This window comes from Saimiri boliviensis, chromosome 11 (genome assembly GCF_048565385.1).
Source record: "Saimiri boliviensis isolate mSaiBol1 chromosome 11, mSaiBol1.pri, whole genome shotgun sequence".
Lineage (NCBI taxonomy): Eukaryota > Metazoa > Chordata > Mammalia > Primates > Cebidae > Saimiri > Saimiri boliviensis.
Window position 1 is genome coordinate 15,687,429 of NC_133459.1, and position 19,614 is coordinate 15,707,042.

At 54.0% G+C, this 19,614-nt stretch overlaps 2 protein-coding genes across 2 annotated transcripts in view; both read left to right on the forward strand.

Moving 5' to 3' along the window:
• The window catches only part of PADI1 (peptidyl arginine deiminase 1), a 43,353-nt gene extending 40,280 nt beyond the window's left edge, over positions 1 to 3,073 (forward strand). The window contains exon 16 of the mRNA XM_003934958.4: positions 1,275 to 3,073. Within this exon, the coding sequence (XP_003935007.3) occupies positions 1,275 to 1,508 (234 nt within the window). The 3' untranslated portion in view covers positions 1,509 to 3,073. The remainder of the gene's footprint in view (positions 1 to 1,274) is intronic.
• A 2,637-nt stretch (positions 3,074 to 5,710) lies between these two features.
• PADI3 (peptidyl arginine deiminase 3) overlaps positions 5,711 to 19,614 on the forward strand; it is a 40,129-nt gene continuing 26,225 nt past the window's right edge. The window contains exons 1-3 of the mRNA XM_003934957.3: positions 5,711 to 5,830; positions 16,596 to 16,776; positions 19,118 to 19,190. Coding sequence (XP_003935006.1) covers positions 5,739 to 5,830; positions 16,596 to 16,776; positions 19,118 to 19,190 — 346 coding nt within the window. The 5' untranslated portion in view covers positions 5,711 to 5,738. The remainder of the gene's footprint in view (positions 5,831 to 16,595; positions 16,777 to 19,117; positions 19,191 to 19,614) is intronic.

Below are 19,614 nucleotides of genomic sequence, written 5' to 3' on the forward strand. Positions count from 1 at the left end.
GTTGGTCCTGGCCATGGATGAGGGTGGGGCAGTGGGCAGAGCACGGAGAGTTTGAGGGCAGAGTCCAGGACAGCCCCACCTCCCACCCAAAACAGCCCAGAACTGCCCTCTAGAGAGCATACCCAGAGTCCCCTTTGAAAACCAAGAGGTCGCCCCTTATGACCTCTTGCCATCAACCTGAGCTGAGATTTCCTCTAAGAAACCCCTGTACCGTTGCATGGGGGAGACTTCCTATTCCCAGGATTAGGGCCCCAACCCAGGTCCACAGCCAAGGGAAGCAGAGGTACCCCCAGAGATAAACTCAAGTGTCCCCAAAGGCTTTTAGCCCCTTCCCTCAACTCCTCAGTCCCAGAGGGGGCCACAGCACCACATTCTGGCAAGATACAAAGAGTGTGCGTTTTGGCATCAGTCAGATCCAAGTCCAAAGGTCAGTCTCACATTCTCTGGCTGTGTATGGACTTGATGATGTGACTTAACCTGTCTGAGCCACAGCTTCAGAGCGAGGCTGTGAGATTTAGTGATGATATGTCTGGCACATAGAAGATGCTCAATAAACAGTAACAATGATCAGGGCTGCCAAAGACAGTTGAGCAAGCTGTGCACTGCAAGAGCACACCAACTCTGGAAGACATTCATACCACAGACCTTGTATCTGTGTATATTTGTTGTACAAGCTTCTGGCAGATGACACGAACATCTCCTGTTCTAACAAAGTTGCTATAATATGACAATTTTCTCATAGATGGAAGAAAGTGGTGGAGAAGTGGTTCTTTTTTTAAATGAACAAACTTCTTGGTAGCCCTGGCTGCTTTTCAACCTCATTTTCAATCCTGAATCTTTTTCTCCTCTGCATTCATAGACCCAAGGTCTTGAGCAAGCCCCAGTCCTAGAGCCCATTCTGGGCTTGGGTATGGTCAACCCATTCCCCAGGGCCTGTCTCATTCTGGCAAGGATGTGCCGCTTGGTGCCCGACCCACAGCTAGCACCCAGGAACTGTACTGGCCAGGTTGCCCTTTGTACTGGGTTAGGGTTGGGGGATAGGGTTAGGGTTAGGGGTCCTGGCAAGGATGGAACAGGCCCTGAGGATTGGGGTTAGGGTTAAGGGTTCTGGTAAAGATGGGACAGGCCCTGCGGAATGGGTTAGGGTTAGGGGTTCTGGGAAGGGTGGGACAGGTCCTGGGGAATGGGTTGGCCATAGCCAGAGCCCAGAAGGGGCCCCAGCTATCCAGTGGTCACAGCCAGGCAGCTTTCCTCTTGCCTCTTCTCTTTTGCAGGTTAACATGGTGGTCTTAGGTAAGTACCTGGGCATCCCCAAACCCTACGGGCCCATCATCGGCGGCCGCTGCTGCCTGGAGGAGAGGGTGCGGTCCCTGCTGGAGCCGCTGGGCCTGCACTGCATCTTCATCGACGACTACTTGTCCTACCACGAGCTGCTTGGGGAGATCCACTGTGGCACCAACGTGCGCAGGAAGCCCTTTCCCTTCAAGTGGTGGAACATGGTGCCCTGAGCCTGCCCCCACTCACCATCCTCTCTGCCCTCTTGCTGGGGGACCCCGCCAGGGTGAGGGCAAGGAACAACCACCTGGCCTCCATTCTTTTGGGGGAGCCTTGGCACTTTGCAAACATCCTGGCCACTGTGGGCACCAGGACACAGGAATGGGTACCACCCACCCTCGCCTCTGGAGTGGCCCACCCAACCCGAGAAGCGCGCACCTCATTCTTCCTGCACCTCTTCCCCACCCACAGCCTCCAGAGGCTCTGGATCCACACTGAGTGTGCTGGAGAACGCTGTGGGTGGCCTGGGCAGATGGGCCCCATTTTGGATTGCTCCCCCTCCATTCTGATGCCTCCCTGGGGAGCAAAGGATAATGACTTTGTGTCTGCGCCAGGAATGGGCCCTGGAGGACCTGGGGTCTGGTGTGCCAGGCACCAGGCTGCCTCTGCTCTTGGAAGACTAGGAAAGGAGGTCAGATTCCCCTCCAGCTTTCTTCTCCCAAAAGGGACCCAAGACTGTGACACTTACCTCCACCCTCATCCAGCACCCTTCAGCTGTGTGTGGACAAATAAGGACAGAAAAACCCCGTGTCCAAGGGCTGATTTTAAAAAGAAAGAAAAAAAAAAGACAACAAAATTTTAATAACTGACTCCGACCTCAGAAGAGTGCTTGTTACCTTTCTGGAAAGCCTTTAATTACCAGAGCGGGCTTCTCCCAGCTCAGAAATGCTGAGACGTCAACGTGAGGCCGGAGGGTACACAAAGGAAGACGGAGGCAGGAGGGGCCGAGGTCAGGATGGCAGAAAAGGCAGAGTGTGTGACGATGGATCTTGGGCCCGGAGGTGTCCGTGGCCTGGGGTTCCTGGCCTGGGATTTTGGACTCTGGATCTGAAGGGAGCTGGCACTTCCAGATGTAGCAGGGGTGGGGGCCCAGATGTTAGAAGAGGGTGTGTTTGTATTGGGGAAATTAGGTTATCTCTGAAGGTGGAGTTTAATTTCCTTTAATGGTCTTTAATGATTCCCTTTCATTCCGCAGGCAGTGGGAGGGGAAGGCTGGCCCGGTCTCTCTCAGCAACCCAGGGACCCTGCACATAGCTTGGGTTTCACCCCCTGAATCACTGTGGCAGCCCCGCGTCCCCTCCCACAGTAGGGAAGACGGCTGCCACGGGAGGTTAATAGCCCTGGGTGAGGTCACTGAGACATGCACAGGCAAGCTGGCTCAGCTGGGCTGCAGGGCCCGGTGCCAGTGAGGCCAGTGTGGGGCAGTTGGCCCTAGGGCCTCTGCCCATCTAGGTTTTTGGTGGCCCCTGGTGAGACCTTACACGGAGCCAGCTACTGTCACTCTTTTCACCAAAAAAAGCTAGCCTGGAACTGCTGTGGTTAAAGTGGGTGAGTGGGAACCTGAAAATCCCCTTCTGGAAGATTCTATAGAACCCCATTTGTAAGCTCCTGCTTCAACCTGAGCACCCTCTGCTCAGGCTCACTACCCCAGCCTGCGCTGAGTCAAGAAGGAGGAGGAGGCTCTGCAGGGGCCGAGGGTGTGAGCTGGGGCTGGGATTCCCCCCGAGAAAGAGCTAAGGGTAGGACGGGAGTGGGCATTGCAGAGATGGGGCGGGGGGTCGGGGCCACACTGAGTGTGGGAAGCTCTGCAGTTGCTGCTGGGCCACTGGGGGGCCCTGGTGTTGGCTCTGAGAATGTTCTGGGTGACCAGTCACCTCCATTCTGATCAATAAAACTGTCGACATGCATTTCTTAACAGGGCTGTCTCCTGGTCTGTTTGTTGGGTTGGGGAGGAGGGGAGGGAAGTGGAGAAGCCCGCTTCCAGTTCCACCCACCATGCCTCCAGCTGTGTGGCTCAACATCTGCTGTCCCAGGCAGCCCGTGCTCGGCTGGGAGACCCCGCAGTGCCAGGCAGGCTGATTCAGCGGCGTGACTGGCACATGCCTCTTGCCCTGGGGCCGATGGCCCTGCTGAGATGGAGATCAGATCAGGCGAGGGATGGATCCTGGCTCTTCCTCTCTCCTCTCTTCCTTCGGCATCTCCTCCATCTCTCAGGGAGGACAGATCAGGGGAGACAGACTGGGTCCTGCTAACATAGGTGGGAGTTCCCCAGTGGGGCTGGTTCCCAGGGTCACAGGCCATTGTGATTCTCCTTTTGTTTTGTTTTGAGACACAGTCTGGCTCTGTCACTCAGGCTGGAGTGCAGTGATGCGATCACAGCTCACTACAGCCTTGAATTCTTGTGCTCAAGCGATCCTCCCACCTCAGCCTCCTGAGTAGCTAGGACTACAGGCACAGGCCCCAATGCCCAGTGAATTGCTAATTTATTTTTTGTAGAGGTGGGGTCTTGCTATGTTACCCAGGTCGGTCTCAAACTCCCGGGCTCAAGTGAGCCTCCCATATTGGCCTCCCAAAGTGCGGAGGTTACAGGTGTGAGCTACTGTGCCTGGCCCGGTTCCTTTCCATTTTTGCCTCTGAAGCTTCTAAGTGACCCAGCCTCAGTGGTCGGATTTCGGATGCCTGAAAATATCACCCTCTCATCCTACACATTTGCTGCTGCCTCAAATTACACCTCTTGATACTCACTCACTTTATTTTAGCTTTTGTTGTGGACTAAGAGTGCAAAAAGTTGCTGCCTATTAGTCATTGACACTTCAGTCCAAATTAGCCACAGACCTGTTTCTAAAAGCTGTTGTTACCTGGGGAGAAGTGAAGTCGTGAGTCTCCTTCCAAAGGCACATACAGTTCTCTGAGAAGGAGGTAGGGAGTGGGCCAGCACCCCGGGGAAAGCCCCTGCTTTCTGCATCTATTCCCCATCTGTGCTCACAAGAAGGCTAGGGAGACCGAGGCTTCCTCCTGAGCTTGAACTCTTACCCAGGGTGGAGTCAGCCATCAAGCCATTTCACAGCTGAAGAAAGTGAAGCTGTCACTTGACCCAGCAGCCCAGCAGCTCTCCTTGAAAAGAACGTCCTTCCCAGAAACTGGGACGTGGGAATGACAATCTTAGGGTCCTGTTGAGGTCCTTGAACTGGTGCAGATGTCCCAGCTGGGGATGCTGGGGAGCACGTCCTGGTCCCCATCCTGCCTCAGGCTGTCAGCCCTGCCAGGGAGAAGGGAGGAAACCTCTATTCAGCACCTCCTGAGCCTCCACCAGGCAGGGTGCGTCTTTGCTATTATCTCTGCCGGGGCCTGTGATTAGCTGCATTTTCTACAGATGAGGAAACAGAGGCTCCAAGAGAGGGGACACTGGCACCCAAGGACCTATTTTGGGTGCACGGTGGAGTCTGCATCGATCCCAGGACTCCTCTCCCCAGAGCCCTTGTTTGGCTCTTCCAGGAGCCTGAATGTCCCTCTGACTTCAGTTTCCACACCTGACAACTGAGCCTTCCTACTCTGACACCCCAAGCCCCCCTCTCCACGCTGGAGAGAGTTCTCGCCCTCATCATTTACCCCTTTGAGGTCCCCAAAACCTCCCAAGAGGTTTTTGGGACCTAATAACAACAACAGTAGTAATACAAACTCCATACCAGAGATCTACCAAGGCTGGCCCGTTGAGGCCTCGCAGCAGCCATTTTTCAGATGAGAAAAGTAAGGCACGAACAATTAAGAAACTTGCCCAAGGTCACCCATCCAGGAAGTGGCTGAGGCAGGGCTGAAACCCAGGCCTACCTCTAAAATCCATGCTCAAAAAAAAAAAAAGGGCTGGTGTTTCTCAAAGGGCACCAAAATGCTTTGGGGGTGTTTATAAAAAAAAAAAAAAAATCCAGAGATCAGGCTGAACCCTTAACCTGCTGCATCAGACTGGACAACAGACCTGGGAATCCATATTTTCATCAGCTTCCCCAGCAGAGTACGGAAGCTCCCCATTAAACCATATTGTCTCAGAAAATGGAGGTGACGGGGCAAGAAGCATCCAAGATCAATATCATACATCTCTGCACCCCCTCAACAGCACCTGCCCCCAGCAGTTCCTGGTGCCTAGCCAGGTACCTGTGGGGACTTGCTTCCCAAGAAACCAACTCCTTGAGTGCCGGGGTCGGGACAACAGGTTCATATGCAAATATCGGGTCCCTTCCAGTCAATCCTGAGCGCTCAGTTCTGGGAAGGGGCGGGGCTTTCATGACTGGGGCCAATGAATTGGCACCCTGGGCTGGAGGGGTGGGGCTAGGGGCTTTTAAACCTCATCGCAAGGGGCCTCAGAGGCAGCGCTGGGGTTGGCGGCCACAGCTAAGTCCGAGACCAGCATGCCGCTGCAGAGAATCGTGCGTGTGTGCCTGGAGCATCCCACCAGCGTGGTGTGTGTGGCTGGCGTGGATACCCTCGTGGACATTTATGGGTAAGAGTCAGTGGCCTAGTGGTTTGCAGGCCCTTGGTGCTGATGGCCTTGGACCTTCCTCCCTGCAGGCTGGGCAGGGCTTCTTCAGGGGTCACTCCCCAGCCTTGGCCCTGGAGCGGCAGCCAATCAGGGAAGCTTGGGTCCTCCTCCTGGTCAGCTGCGTTTCCTGAAGACCCCAGCCAGGGAATTTGAAGTTTGGGAGGCTGAACGGGGTAGGAGAGGCTTCAGTGGCTGAGCTCCAGACCAGGGGCGTCGGGGGGCGGGGGGGGGGGGTGCTGGTGCCACGAAGAGATGGCTTTTTTCTATGTCCAAGAGATCCTGCAGGTTGGGCTGAGAATCTCTCTGGGGCACACAAGAACAGATACGGCAGATATCCCTAGCCCCATCCTGAGCCTATAAGCCCATAAACAGAGTGTGAATCATTTAAAAAAATAATTTAATACATAGCATTTATTATGTGCCAGGAAGTATCCTAAGAGCTTCACAAGCCTGAGTTAACTTCAAACTGTAATCTTGAATTTAACGCTTACAACAAGCCTGTGAGCTAGGTGTGCTGTCAGCATTATCTCAGCAGACAAATGAGAAACGGAGGCAGAGAGGGCAAGCCCTTCGCTCAAGTCACTCAGTTACTAAGTGGCGAGCCAGGGTTTAAACCTGCTTGTGGTCACACTCAAGAGTCTTACGCTTTTAGCTGCTCTTATACTCGGAAAATAGAGATGTCTGACCTGGTTTCCTCCAGACACTCAATGCCCACACATCATGCCTCTGCTGTGTGCCATCATGCCTTTAAGGCCCATGGCGGAGGGAGGTGAGGCCCTGTCTTCTCTCAGGAAGAAAAAAAGGGTTAGGGTAGGGTTTTAGGACCTGGGCTCTGGGGACCACCAGGTGGCTTTTGGGGGAGGCTCCAGGGTCCCAGCTCCGCGGTAATCAGGATGCTGGGAGGGGAGGGTGCCGTGGGACAGTTCCCACCTCTCAAGTCTCCCAGCCTTTCTTCGGGCCAGGTTTCTCAACCTCAGCACTACTGACACGGTACCTCCTTGTCATGGGCCGCTCTGTGCACTGTAGGATGGAGAGCAGCATTCCTGGCCTCTCTTTCCTGGGCGCCAGCAGCACATTCCCCAGTGGTAGCAACCAAAAATGTCCCCAGACATTGCCAACTGTGCACTGGTCTGGGGAGCAAAATATCCCACCCATTGAGAACTAGTCTCCGAGACTAAGATTCTAAAACTCGGGGTGAACTTAGTCGGGAGCAGCGATGGGGCTGATCCAGGGCATTGGATGAGAGGGTGTGAGGAGCTGGTCACAGGAGGGAACCAAGTCTGGAACAGAGCCAGCCCAGCTAGGCACCAGGAACTAAAGCCTGGTATTGGGTGGGTGGGCACTGAGGAGGAGGAAGGGGATTCGGTGGTTCTTGAAGGAAGGTGTGGCCACAGAGGCTGAGCCCCCAGGACAATGAGGAAAGAGGGGTATCTGCCACTTGGCACCACTGCCTGCCTGCCATGGGGTAACTGGGCTGCATGCCATAGGGTGACTCACCTGCCCCTGTGGCCTCATGCCCGTTGGGCAGATGTGTCTCTGGTTTGACCTGACCCGGGAAGCCTGGGGCTGGCGCCTCCCTGACAGAGCTTCCTTAGAGGATAGAGGATGGATTGGGGCAGTGAGAGCAAAGGCACAGCTTCCTGGGGTTACCTGGGCAACACTGGAGCTTTGCAGAGAAGGCCATGGGTGGGACAGCCACAGCGTGGGGGACGCAAGCTCTGATATCTTCAAATGACGGATTCTTGGGCCCTGATGGCCACAGTCCCTGGGGGTGGGCGTGGAGAGCCTCTTGTTCGTTTATTCACACATTCAAGTATTTTTTTGGGTCTAGTGTGTGCACCAGTTGGAGCCTTGGAGGATGAGCACAGGCTCTGGGGATACACACAGGGGTGCACAAGCAGCCCCTCTCCTCGGAGAAGCCAGCGAGGCCGGACAACCTTCTTGCAGGGCTGCTGCAGAAGGAACTCCTTGCTGGGAAGGCCGGCGGGACCGAGTTAGCTCTGACGTCCCTCCTGGCTTGGAGATGCTGTGACGTAACAATCCTGGGTGCTCAGACTATGGGCCAACGAGAGAAAGGGAAGTAGGTGTGGTGGCTCAGTCCTGGCTCTGCGACTTCCCAGCTCTCTGACCGTGGGAAAGTCCTTTAACGTCTCTGAGTCTCTGTTTCCTCACCTGTCGCCTGGGGATGATAATAATATCAGCAATGACACTTAGTGCTACTCCCCAGCAGTGCCTGTCCTAAGCACTTTCCATATGTTAACTAATTATCATAAAATTCTAAAGTGGGCACTGTCATCATCATCATTTTATAGATGAGAAAACAGAGGCACAGAGAGGTTAAACAACTTGCCCAAGGTCACACAGCCAGTGAGTGGCAGAGCCCAGATGCACCCAATTTGGCCTTACTTCAAAGGGCAGTTGGAGGGATTGAATGAAATGGTGTGTGCAAAGCATGCAACTAATACTGATTCATGGTGAACATTCAGTTACGGTAACTGTCACCATTATCATCATCATCAGTGTAAGGGGTTGTCCTGGGCGTGTGGGCAGCCTCAAGCATCCCCAGACCTGCCATATGCAAGATGTTTGGGGAACAGCCTCTGGACCGTATTGGGAGAAGGAGCTGAGAAAAGAGAAATGAGCATAGCTGAGTCAGAGTAGGCTTCCTGGAGGAGGGGCACCAATCAGAGCCTTGAAGGATGAGCACAAGCATGTCTGTTGGGCCTCTCCACCTGTGGCAGTGGATTCAACTTTATCTTCTTGCCTTCCCAGGAATTGGAGATGACCCAGGTGTGGTATGGGGGCTTTTCTTTCCTGAGCAGTGAGTCTTAGGGTGGGGAAAGGGAAGGAAGGGCACCCTGGTGCCTGGAACCATGCACTGGGCGTCTGGTGGCTCGTTGACTCCTCCCTGCAACTGGAGGCAGGCTCAGATGGATGGTGACCTGACAAGTGCTATCCCACGGAGCTGTAGGACTTGAACCCAGATCCCATCAAGTTTCACCGCCCAGGTTTGCTTGGTTCACACAGCTCTTTCTCGAGGCTCAAGCATCAGCACAAACCTTAGCACAAAGTCTTAGTGCAGGAAGAAAGCTTTTTTCTTTCTTTCTTTTTTTTTTTTTTTGTAGACAGGGTCTCACTCTGTCACCCAAGATGGAACACAGTGGTGCAATCTTGGCTTACTGCAGCCTGGATCTCCCCAGGCTCAAGTTATCTCCCACCTCAGCCTCCCAAGTGGCTGGGACTACAGGTGTGCACCACCATGCCCGACTAACTTTTGTATTTTTTGTAGAGATGGAGTTTTGCCATGTTGGCCAGGCTCGAACTCCTAGGCTCAAGTGATCTGCCTGCCTCCGCCTCCCAAAGTGTTGGTATTACAGGCGAGAGCCCCTGCATCTGGCTCGGTCTCCTCCCCCTCCCCCTCCCCTCCCCCTGCCCCTCCCCCTCCCTTGCCCCTCCCCCGCCCCTCCCCCTGCCCCTGCCCCTCCCCTCCCCCTCTTTCTCCTCCTCCTCCTCCTCCTCCTCCTTCTTCTTCTTCTTCTTCCTCTTCTTCTTCTTCCTCTTTCTTTTTTGAGAGGGAGTTTCGCTCTTGTTGCCTAGGCTACAGTGCAATAGGCAATCTTGGCTCTCCATAACCTCTGGTTCCTGGGTTCAAGTGATTCTCCTGCCTCAGCCTCCTGAGTAGCTGGGACTACAGGCATGCACCACCATTCCCGGCTAATTTTTTTTTAATTGTAATTTTAGTAGAGATAGGGTTTCTCCATGTTGATCAGGCTGACCTTGAACTCCCGACCTCGGGTGATCTACCTGCCTCGGCCTCCCAAAGTGCTGGGATTACAGGCGTGAACCACCGTAGCCAGTTTTATTCTTAACAAGCAAAATCAAAATTCCAGGATGACCTGTGGTGGGGAGGGCCACCCCCAGGGCCTCCATCATTGGCCCAATGGTGAGAACGGACTGGACCCATTCCCACTGGGCCTTCCCGTAACATGTGGAGATGCTTCCTGGGGTCTGTTGGGTTGTGGCTGCTCATGTGGCTGAGGGCCTGCGGAGGGTCACCTTTAGGATTCGTCACAGGTGGGCCTGGAGAGCAGTCCCCAGGCTGGTTCAGTGAGACATCTCTGGGGTCTTTCTCACCACTTCGTTTTTTAGTTGGGGAAACTGAGGCCTGGAATGTGAAATGATTTGCTCAGGGTTACATAGCAAGTTAGGGACAGAGCTAAAACAAGAAACCAGATCTTCCTATTCAAACGGAGGATCTCTGACTGTTGGTGAAGGAGAAACTGAATCACAGAGGTGCTGAGATTGGGGGTCCTGGTGTGACTTATGGCGCCTTTGTGTTGGCAGACTTGGCTCTGAGGGCCCCAGAGCTCCAGGTATTCCCAGATCCATGGCTGTGTAGGCCCTACAGTCAGAAGACCCCGGGAGGGTCAGGTCCCATCTACATAGCTGCAGAGGGGCAGGACACACACAGCAGCCTGGAGGGCGGCAGAGTCTGTTCTGATGGCAGCCCAGACACCCCTAAGAGGGGGCAACCTTGACCTGAGGGTGTCCACAGCTCCCGCACCTCAGAATGACCTCAAGTAGCAGCACATGAAAAAGACAGGAAGCAGGGAAGCCACCACCAAGGTGCCCCGGGCAGGGTTCCGTGGGTGGCTTCCTGTGGTGAGGCCCCTCTTTCCATTACCAGGTGTCTTCTAAGGGACCACACCTGGCGATGAGCCATCCTGCTCCTCCTTTCTCTAGCTCGGAGGCTTTCAACCCTGGCAGCGGGTTTCAATCACCTGGGGACCCATAAAATAACTGATGCCCAGGCCCCACCTTGGGAAACCTGATTCAACTCATCTATTAAGGGCCCCAGCACCCTAGGTTTCTCAGGGTCCGCTGGGGATGGATGTGTAGCTGGGGCTGCAAGCCGCTGCCGTCGTTGGGGGGACAAACAGCTCACGTCACCCCTTTCTCGGCAGAGGCTGCCTCATGGAGCCAGGCCATTGCTGCTGTGATTACTACATGATGACTACTATTTCATCTTGAGCAACTTTCTGCTTAACCCTGGGCCTCAGTTTCCCCATATGGACCCTGAAGGTGTTGGCATAGAATAGCGGGTTTCAAGTTCCAGGAATGGAGGCCTCTGAGTCTCCTCCCTGATTTGACAAAGCAGCTTCCGTTCCATCGACATTGGATTTTGTTTGATGCAGGCACTCTGTGCAGAGCTGGGTCCTGGCGGGCTGGTGCATTTCTACTCTAAAATGCGGGGATTTGGGAAAAGGGTGTATGTGGCTGCCACTTTCCAGGGGTGGGGTGGGGCGGGGCCACCCAGGATTACAGTGGGACTGTGATTTCCTGAACCCTGTTCTATTGATGAGGATGGCAGGGTCTGGGATCGTCGCTGACTGGGGAGGGGCAGCCGGAACTGCCACCCAGAATCCTATCTGCCCCTGGGTCTTGGTCTCCTTTGCCCCTGCAGTCCAGCTTGGTGGGGACCTTGTTGGTCATCTCGTCAACCTTTCTGTGTTCAGACGTGGGGACCTTTCCCATCAGTTTTTCGGCTCCTAAAATGTCTGGTTTTGTTCTCCTAGAACTCCAGGCCCTGAGTCCGTGGAGGGAGAGGGTGGGCTTGGGTTTGCAGGGGAGTGGGGACAGAGCTGGCTGTGAGTCCTGGTCTGTCACTTACTGGCTGTGTGCCTTTGGGCGAATCACCTGCTGTCTCTGAGGCTCCGTGGTCTCATCTGTAAAGTGGGGGTAACAGCACACATTTACTATGGCTGTGGCGGATACCTTCATCACCAACGTCCCATCCTCCTGCTCGCCATTGAAGGGGTGATACAAGAGCGCAGAGGAAGACCCGACTTGGTTCCCGTAATGGGGAGGGCTCACACTGAGTCAACTCTACACTCGCTGGAGGGACCAGGCCCCAGCATTTCTGAGACAACCCACTCTAAGCTGCGATTCTCAGATGTCAGCGAGCATCAGAATGGCTTGAAATGCCTGTGCCAGGGTCCTGCCTGCAGCACGTCTAAGAATCTGCATTTTCAGCAAGGTGGGTCCGAGGCTGGCCACTTTTAGGGAGGCCACCTGTTCCTGTTTGCCTGGGACCTTGCAGGCCTTAGCTCAGCAAATTCTATATTAGGAACAGCCTTAGTCCCAGCAAACGGCTGCTGTTGGCCCCCCTACCACGTTTTACCCGCCACTCGCCATCTTAGGCTGGCTGTGCCATGGGAGCAGTTGAGTTCTCAGGCTGGCTGGGAGGGTGTGAGGCTGGGAGAGCCCTGGACAGGGCTGTGCATGGACAGTCCCAGCAGGGGAGGGTCCAAGGTCCTGAGCCCAGGGCTGAACCAGGACCACTGCCTAGAGCAGCCCAGAAGCCAGCATGTGACAACTCAGCCATGCTGGCAGCTCGGGGTGGCCTGATCAGAGGAAGAACTTTGTCCAAGTGAGGAAGTTCTTCCCCTGTTCTCTAGGAAATGGGAAACTAGATCCTCCCATACCTGACGCAGGATCTCCTCCCGGTAGCCGCCCCATTTGTTTTACTAACACACAGCTTTCTTGACAGGCATGAGCACTGGACTGGGAGTCAGCAGCCCTACCTTCTAGTCGCTTCTCTTCTGGGTCTCAGTTTCCCCAGCAGTGAAATGAGGGCATAACATTTGCTCATCCTGAGAGCTTTACCCACACTGGTTCCTTTAATCTCCTCCTCATCCGCACCAAGTAGATGTAGCTGCTGCGGCTGAGGGAGGCAGTCACTCCGTCAAAGTCGCACACCTAGTGATCGGTGGGACTGGGACTTGAACCCAGCTGCCTGGCCCCAGAGACCACAGGCTCGAGTACCTCGCCACGGCTCTAACACGTTGCCCCTCCTGATCAAGAACCATCGCTGGCTCGCCATGACAGGGATGAAATGAAAACAAGCCTGTTACAGCCTGCATCTAAACTAGACCTCCGAAGGCTCCGTGCTGCAAACACCTTCACTGATGTCTCCTCTTCCCTCGGAACCTGCCCCAGCAGCCCAGCGCACTCTCTCACCCTGCCTCCATCCACCCGTTTCCTGCACCCTCATTTACTTTATTTAATAACCCCTTTGCTGCCCTCGGCCAATGGTGTTCCAAGCCTTTCCTATCTATCATCACACTTGAGTTTCATGATTGCCCATGAGGTTGGCCAAGTAGGTATTATTATCCCACTTTATAGGTGAGGTTAATGTGCCCAGAGAGACTAAGTGATTTCGTCAAGCTCAGCTGGCTGATGTGTGACCCAACCTGGTCTAGAAACTAATTCATTTTTTTTTTTTTTTTTTTGAGACGGGGTTTCGCTCTTGTTACCCAGGCTGGAGTGCAATGGCGCCATCTCGGCTCACCACAACCTCCGCCTCCTGGGTTCAGGCAATTCTCCTGCCTCAGCCTCCTGAGTAGCCGGGATTACAGGCACGTGCCACCATGCCCAGCTAATTTTTTTTGTATTTTTAGTAGAGACGGGGTTTCACCATGTTGACCAGGATGGTCTCGATCTCTTGACCTCGTGATCCACCCGCCTCGGCCTCCCAAAGTGCTGGGATTACAGGCTTGAGCCACCTCGCCCGGCCGAAACTAATACTTGACTCTGGTCCCAGCACCACCTGAGCCCTCGGCTTCTGTGGCCACTCCCTTCCCCAATCTCAGATGTAGCTTGTTCACCTTCTGTGCGAAGCCCTCATTCAGACCGTGGCCCTGGGGACCCTCCTGGGCGGGGGTGCTTCAGTCTTCATTGGGAATCCCCCAGCATCTGACACAGAGCCTGGCACATGGAGGTGGGTGCAGGAGCGCTGGGCTGAGATACCCTACCCCCAGAGGCTGGAGCCTGGGGACTGAGTAGGGTTTTCATGCCGGAAGGACCACCAAGGGTGCTCAGCCCTCGACCATGGATGCTTGGGTCCCAAGGCACAGCTTTGGGGTTGAGGGAGTTCCATAAAAAGTTTACAGGCTTCAGCTGGGCACGGTGGCTCATGCCTGTAATCCCAGCACTTTGGGAGGCTGAGGCAGGTGGATCACTTGAGGTCAGGAGTTCAAGACCAGTCTGGCTAATATGGTGAAAGCCCTCTCTACTAAAAATACAAAAATTAGCTGGCTGTGGTGGTGGGCTGTATAGTCGCAGCTCCTTGGGAGGCTGAGGCACGAGAATCGCTTGAACCTGGGAGCTGGAGGTTGCAGTGAGCCGAGATTGCACCACTGCACTCCAGCCTGGTTGACAGAGCTGGACTCTGTTTCAAAAAAAGAAAGGCTTCCTGGGTGGTGGAAGTCAGGTGCCTTGGGAGTGGGGATGAGGGAGGAGCTGAGGGTGTTCCCGGGGGTATGAGAGGCTGCTCTTCCTACCTGGTTCTGTCTTCCTGTGTCTGTCTTTCTGACTCCCTCTCTCTGAGTCTCCATCTCGCTGGGTCTCTCCAAGTCTCTGTCCCTATCTCTCTGTCTCTGTGTCTTCATGTCTCTCTATCTGGTTTTGCCATTTTCCCTGTCGGGGGTTGCCCAAGGCAGAACACCCAGGGCAGAACAGGCCAGCGGGCTCCACCAGCCCTGGAAATTACAGGCTTTGTGAGTCGGGTTGCCAGATAAAACAACAGATGCCTAGTTAAAATTGAATTTCAGATAAATAATTAATTTTTTAGTGTGAGTATATCACAAATACTTCATGGGATTACCAAACAATAATTGGTTGTTTATTCGAAATTCAAGTCCAAAAACTGGGCGTGCTGTATTATTATTTGCTAAATCTGGCAGCCCTGGTTAGGAGGAGAAACGAGTGTGTCAGTCAGGAGCCCAGTCACCAGAGTGGGACCCGCCTGATGGAGAGCAGCCCGAGCTTGGTTTATTTCCCTTTTTATAAAAAAGTTGCTTTGAGATATATGAGAATCGTGCTGGTGGAAGAGGGAGGAGGGTGTTTCGGGGAGGTCTGCCTTACTCTGAGGGGAGATGGAAAGGGGGGGATGTGGCCAGCTGTGCAAACGTGGGGGAGTCCTCTACGTATCCTGAGCCTCAGTTTCCCCACGTGTAGACAGGAGTAATAATCTCATCCTGGGGCTGCAGTGAGGATCCGATGAGCTAACGGACAAAAAGGCTTAGCCAGGCCTGCCGTGGGAAGGGTGCAGAGGCTAGGGGTTTTGGGTTTTAGGATACTGTTGTTATTGTGACTCCTGGGGAGGTGGTGGGCAAGCGTGTGGACTGAGGAGCCGGATGGCCTGGGTTTGGATCCCAGCTCCACCACAAACCTTGGGCAAGTTACTTAACCTTGGTTTTCCCATCTGTATAATGGGAGACAATGATAGGTAGCGCCCCCCTTCTACGGTTATTGAGAGGATTGCATGATGGGCTGGGACAGAGCGTGAGCTTAACAAGCGTCAGCCACTGTTATCCCCCGGGGGCGTGCGTGCCGCTTCCTCCAGGAAACCCTCCGGCTCACAGTGGCCTCTCCGTACATGAGTTCCCACTGAGCTGTGATCCTGTGGCCTTCAGCCCCATCTGGCTGCCCTGGGCACTGTTGGTCCTCAGCTGGGGAGGGCCGTGGGTAGATCTGCCCAGCCAGGCAGTACCTGAGGGCACAGCGGGTACCCCACAGTCAAAGGAGGCACGGGTTGGTTTCCAAGGAGGACCCCAGACTAGCAGGAATGAGGGGAATGCAATCTAAGGCCAGATAACATCGCAGATATTTTAAACCTGAGATTAATGCCTGGTTGTTTGACCACATCCGGCCAAGTTTCCCGGGTGACACTGTAGCGCTGTGGGACAGCATGGGCTTGGAGTCAGACCTGGGCGCACACCTGGCTCTGCCATTTGATGCTGTGCAACCTCAGGCTTGTCACTAGGTCTCCCTGAGCCTCAGTTGCTCGTGTGTCAAATGGGGATGATACTGCTCACCTTACAGCTTGTGAGAGGGGAGGGAGATGCCTGCGCCAGGTGCCCGGCATGCAGCGGACACTCCACCAAATGGAATTCCCTTCCTGGGGCAGACCAGGGATATCTTCCCACCCGCTAAAGAGATGTGTGCTGGGATTTGGGGTGAGAATGGCTCTTTTTAAATCTCTCAGAACTGTAAGGGGCTCCACCCCCCACTGGCTGGTGTTCACTGGGCTCTTCATGCTCAGCCCTGCACTGGGGATTTATCTAGCACATGGCTGGGTTCTGACTTCTGAGGAGCCACTATTCTGGTGGGTGGTAAAGAAACTCACAAGGGCAATGTTAATGAACACAGGCCTTAGAACGTGAGGCTGTGTATATGTTTTTGGTTGGTTGGTTTGTTTTTTGAGACAGGGTCTTGCTGTGTCAACTGGGCTGGAGTGCAGTGGCGCCATCTTGGCTCATTGCAACCTCTGCCTCCCGGATTCAAGCGATTCTCCGCCTCAGCCTCCCCAGTAGCTGGGATTACAGATGCATGCCATCACGCTCAGCTAATTTTTTGTATTTTTAGTAAAGACTGAGTTTTACCATGTTGGCCAAACTGGTCTCGAACTCCTGACCTCAAGTGATCCTCCCACCTCAGTCTCCCAAAGTACTAGGATTACAGGAGTGAGTCACTGCACCCAGCCGACTGTGTATATGTTTTGTGTGGGCTCCTGGCTTAACTCCTGGGAGCTTATTGTGAAGATCTGAGGGATCTGTGTAGCCAAGGAAGGCTTTCTGGAGGAAGCAGGGCTTGAGCCAAAACTCAAACATCTGAACAAAAGTTACCTCCTTCAGCCCTGCCCATGGCTCTCTGTCCTGCCCAGGTCAGTGCCTGAGGGCACAGAGATGTTCGAGGTTTACGGGACGCCTGGCGTGGACATCTACATCTCTCCCAACCTGGAGAGGGGCCGGGAGCGCGCAGACACCAGGCGGTGGCACTTTGACGCGAGTTTGGAGATCATCGTGGTCATGAACTCCCCCAGCAATGACCTCAACGACAGCCATGTAAGCTGGTCCCGGTGGGGTGGGGAGAGGTGGCGGGGTGGCAGCTGTGTCTAGTTCCGGGAGGCCCCAACAGCCTCTCTCTAGAGCACTGGGCTAGCACAGTGGCCTGGGAACCAGGCTGCTAGTTTTGAATCCCAGTTCTGCAAGCTCCAGACACATACCCCGTGTCCTTGGAGAGCCGTATCACCCCCTGGGGCCTCTGTCTGCCGTCTGTCAAATGGGGATAACCATAACCCCTGCTCCTATCATTGCTGTGGGCACCACATGAGCCAGTGTTACTCCTTCTCTTGCTTCCCAGGACCCCCTGTAGAGAGAGTTGTCCCAGTTCTGCTGAGTTGGGTCTCAGTTTCCCCATATGTAGGCTGAGGGTTGACTAGGGAATCTGCCACTTTGAATGAGAGAAAGAAAGCAGGACAGTGGAGGGAGACCCCCTTCCTAGGTGGCAACATTTCCCCAAGGTGCGTTGCTGTCCTTAATCCACTCTCTTTCTGACTCTATTTGCAGGGTAGGGGACATTTAAAACATGGGAGAAATGGGTGGCCTTTAAGCTTGGCAGAGGTGATGTTCACCTTAAGGGATAGTGGGGACCAGGACTTGGAGGGTGGGAGTAGTGGGGTTTCCACTCCATGTCGGGAGCAATGTTTCAGAAACTGGCCCTTTAAGGAGCACTGACCGTGTACCAGACCCTGGGCAGCTATGACCTCATTGAGCCCTCACAGCAGCCCCGAGAGGCAGGGGACTGATGTTCATTTCACAGATGGGACAACCGAGGTTCAGAGTAACTGTCCCAGGACTGCACCTTAATGGAGAGCTAGAATTCAGTGCAGACCCACCCGACCCCTGGGGGTAGTTTCCCCCGCCCCACCTCTGTTCCCAGCCACGTGTCTGAATTGAGCCTCTCCAATGAGCTCCATGAGGCACGTGGGGCAGGACCCAATGAAGCCGTTTAGCAGACAAGGAAACAGACAGAGAAGGGGCGTGGCTTTCCTGAAGTCACATGATATAGTGAGTGGCAGAGTTGGTGAGTCGGTACAGAGTCCCGGGGCAGTGCAAGAGGACCCACCAGTCTGTGAGGGGCCCCTCCTGGCTGCTGGTTGAACTGGGAACGGTGTGGGTACCTCCCGCCTTGAATTCCTTGGCCACGATGGCTGTTTGCTTGGAGGAAGCTCAGAGTCTGTCCCACTCTTCCCCCTGCCCACTCTATACCCCTACAACCCAATCCTGCCTTTGGCCAGGATCCCAGTGATTGTCTGTTTGAGGCAAGCATCACTGCTGGTGATTGACACATGGGGGTCAGTAATTGCAAGATTTAGGGGCTCTCAGGACTACGGAGGTGAGTGACCTCCGCAAGGTCCTCCCTTTTTGGCTGGGATTTGGACATCAGAAGCAGAGAGTTGAGAGACCCACGTCAAGAGGGAATACCCAAGGGGAGGGTCATGCGTCAAAGACAACTTGGATGCCTTGAATTCACCCGATTCCAACCAAATATCATCCTCGCCATCTTCATCCTCGCCCTGTAACAGTTCTTGGGTGCTCGCTGTGGACCGGGAACGAAGCTGCACATGCCCCATACGTGACTCTTTTCATCTTCACAGCCTCTAGTCCTAAGGGGCAGGAACTATTATTATCCCCACTTTACGGTTGAGGAAATTGAGGCCCAGAGAAGATCGGTGACTTTTCCCGGGATATTAAAAAGTGGGGCATCCAGAATCCGGGTCCAGGCCATCCGACCCCAGAGCCGTGCATTTAACCACCCCCACCCAAGATGCCACCTGCCCACTGATAATAGCTGGTACTTCTTGGGCACTGCCTATGGGCTCAGTCCTTTACATGTATTGTTTCCAAGCCTCTGAGGTAGAGACCTATAGAGGTAGAAACTCTTTCCCATCTTGCAGATGGGAACACTGAGGTGGCTCAGAGAGGTAAGAGGCCTTGGCCAAGGTCATAGGGTGGCCAGAGGTGCCAGGCTCAAGCCCAGGCCTGTCTGAGTCCCATGGACAAGAACGTTGGCTCGGAGAGTGTCCCAAAACGCTGCACAGTCCAAACTCTTTATTTTACAAATGGCCAAACCGAGACCCAAAGGGGAGCAGGAGCTTGTCAAAAATCACAGAGTAGGTTATTGGAGGGACTGGGACCCAAGTCTCTGGAGAAGCCCTCACAGATAGCTCCCATTTTACAGATGTGCCAACCAAGACACAGAAAAATAAATGGCACAGGAAGGTTAAAGAAAGAGCAAGGTCCCTGGGGCCCCTTCCCCTCCTTACCAGATCCCTGAGAGCTGTCTTTCGGGTCAGGAGCTCTTGGCTTCTGCTGGCATCACTCTGCACCCAACTCTCCACAGGTTCAGATTTCCTACCACTCCAGCCGTGAGCCTCTGCCCCTGGCCTACGCGGTGCTCTACCTCACCTGTGTTGGTAAGCTGGGGCCATGCTGATGGTGTGGCCGAGGGCACATTTTAAAAAGTCAAAGAATGTACATTGAAAATGAAACCTCCTTCCCTCCAACTCAAGACTTCTAGTTCCCCAAACCCAGCATTTTTCTAGAGACATGCTGTGCTTCTATATGAAGGCAAATACATACCTGTATATTTCCCCTATTTTGTAAGCAAATTGAAGCATACTATAGACATGGAACTGGCCTGGCTTTTGCCAGCTTAAAGTTTTTCTGCTAAGCCTCCACAAATGGATGCATAAACTTCATGCAAGATGACTCAGATGTTGGAGCTATCAGAAAGGACATGCAAAGTAATTGTGATTAATATGTTAAGGGTTCTAGTTGACAAGGTGTGCAACATGCATGGACAGACAGGGAATTTCAACAATGAAGAAAATTGATAAG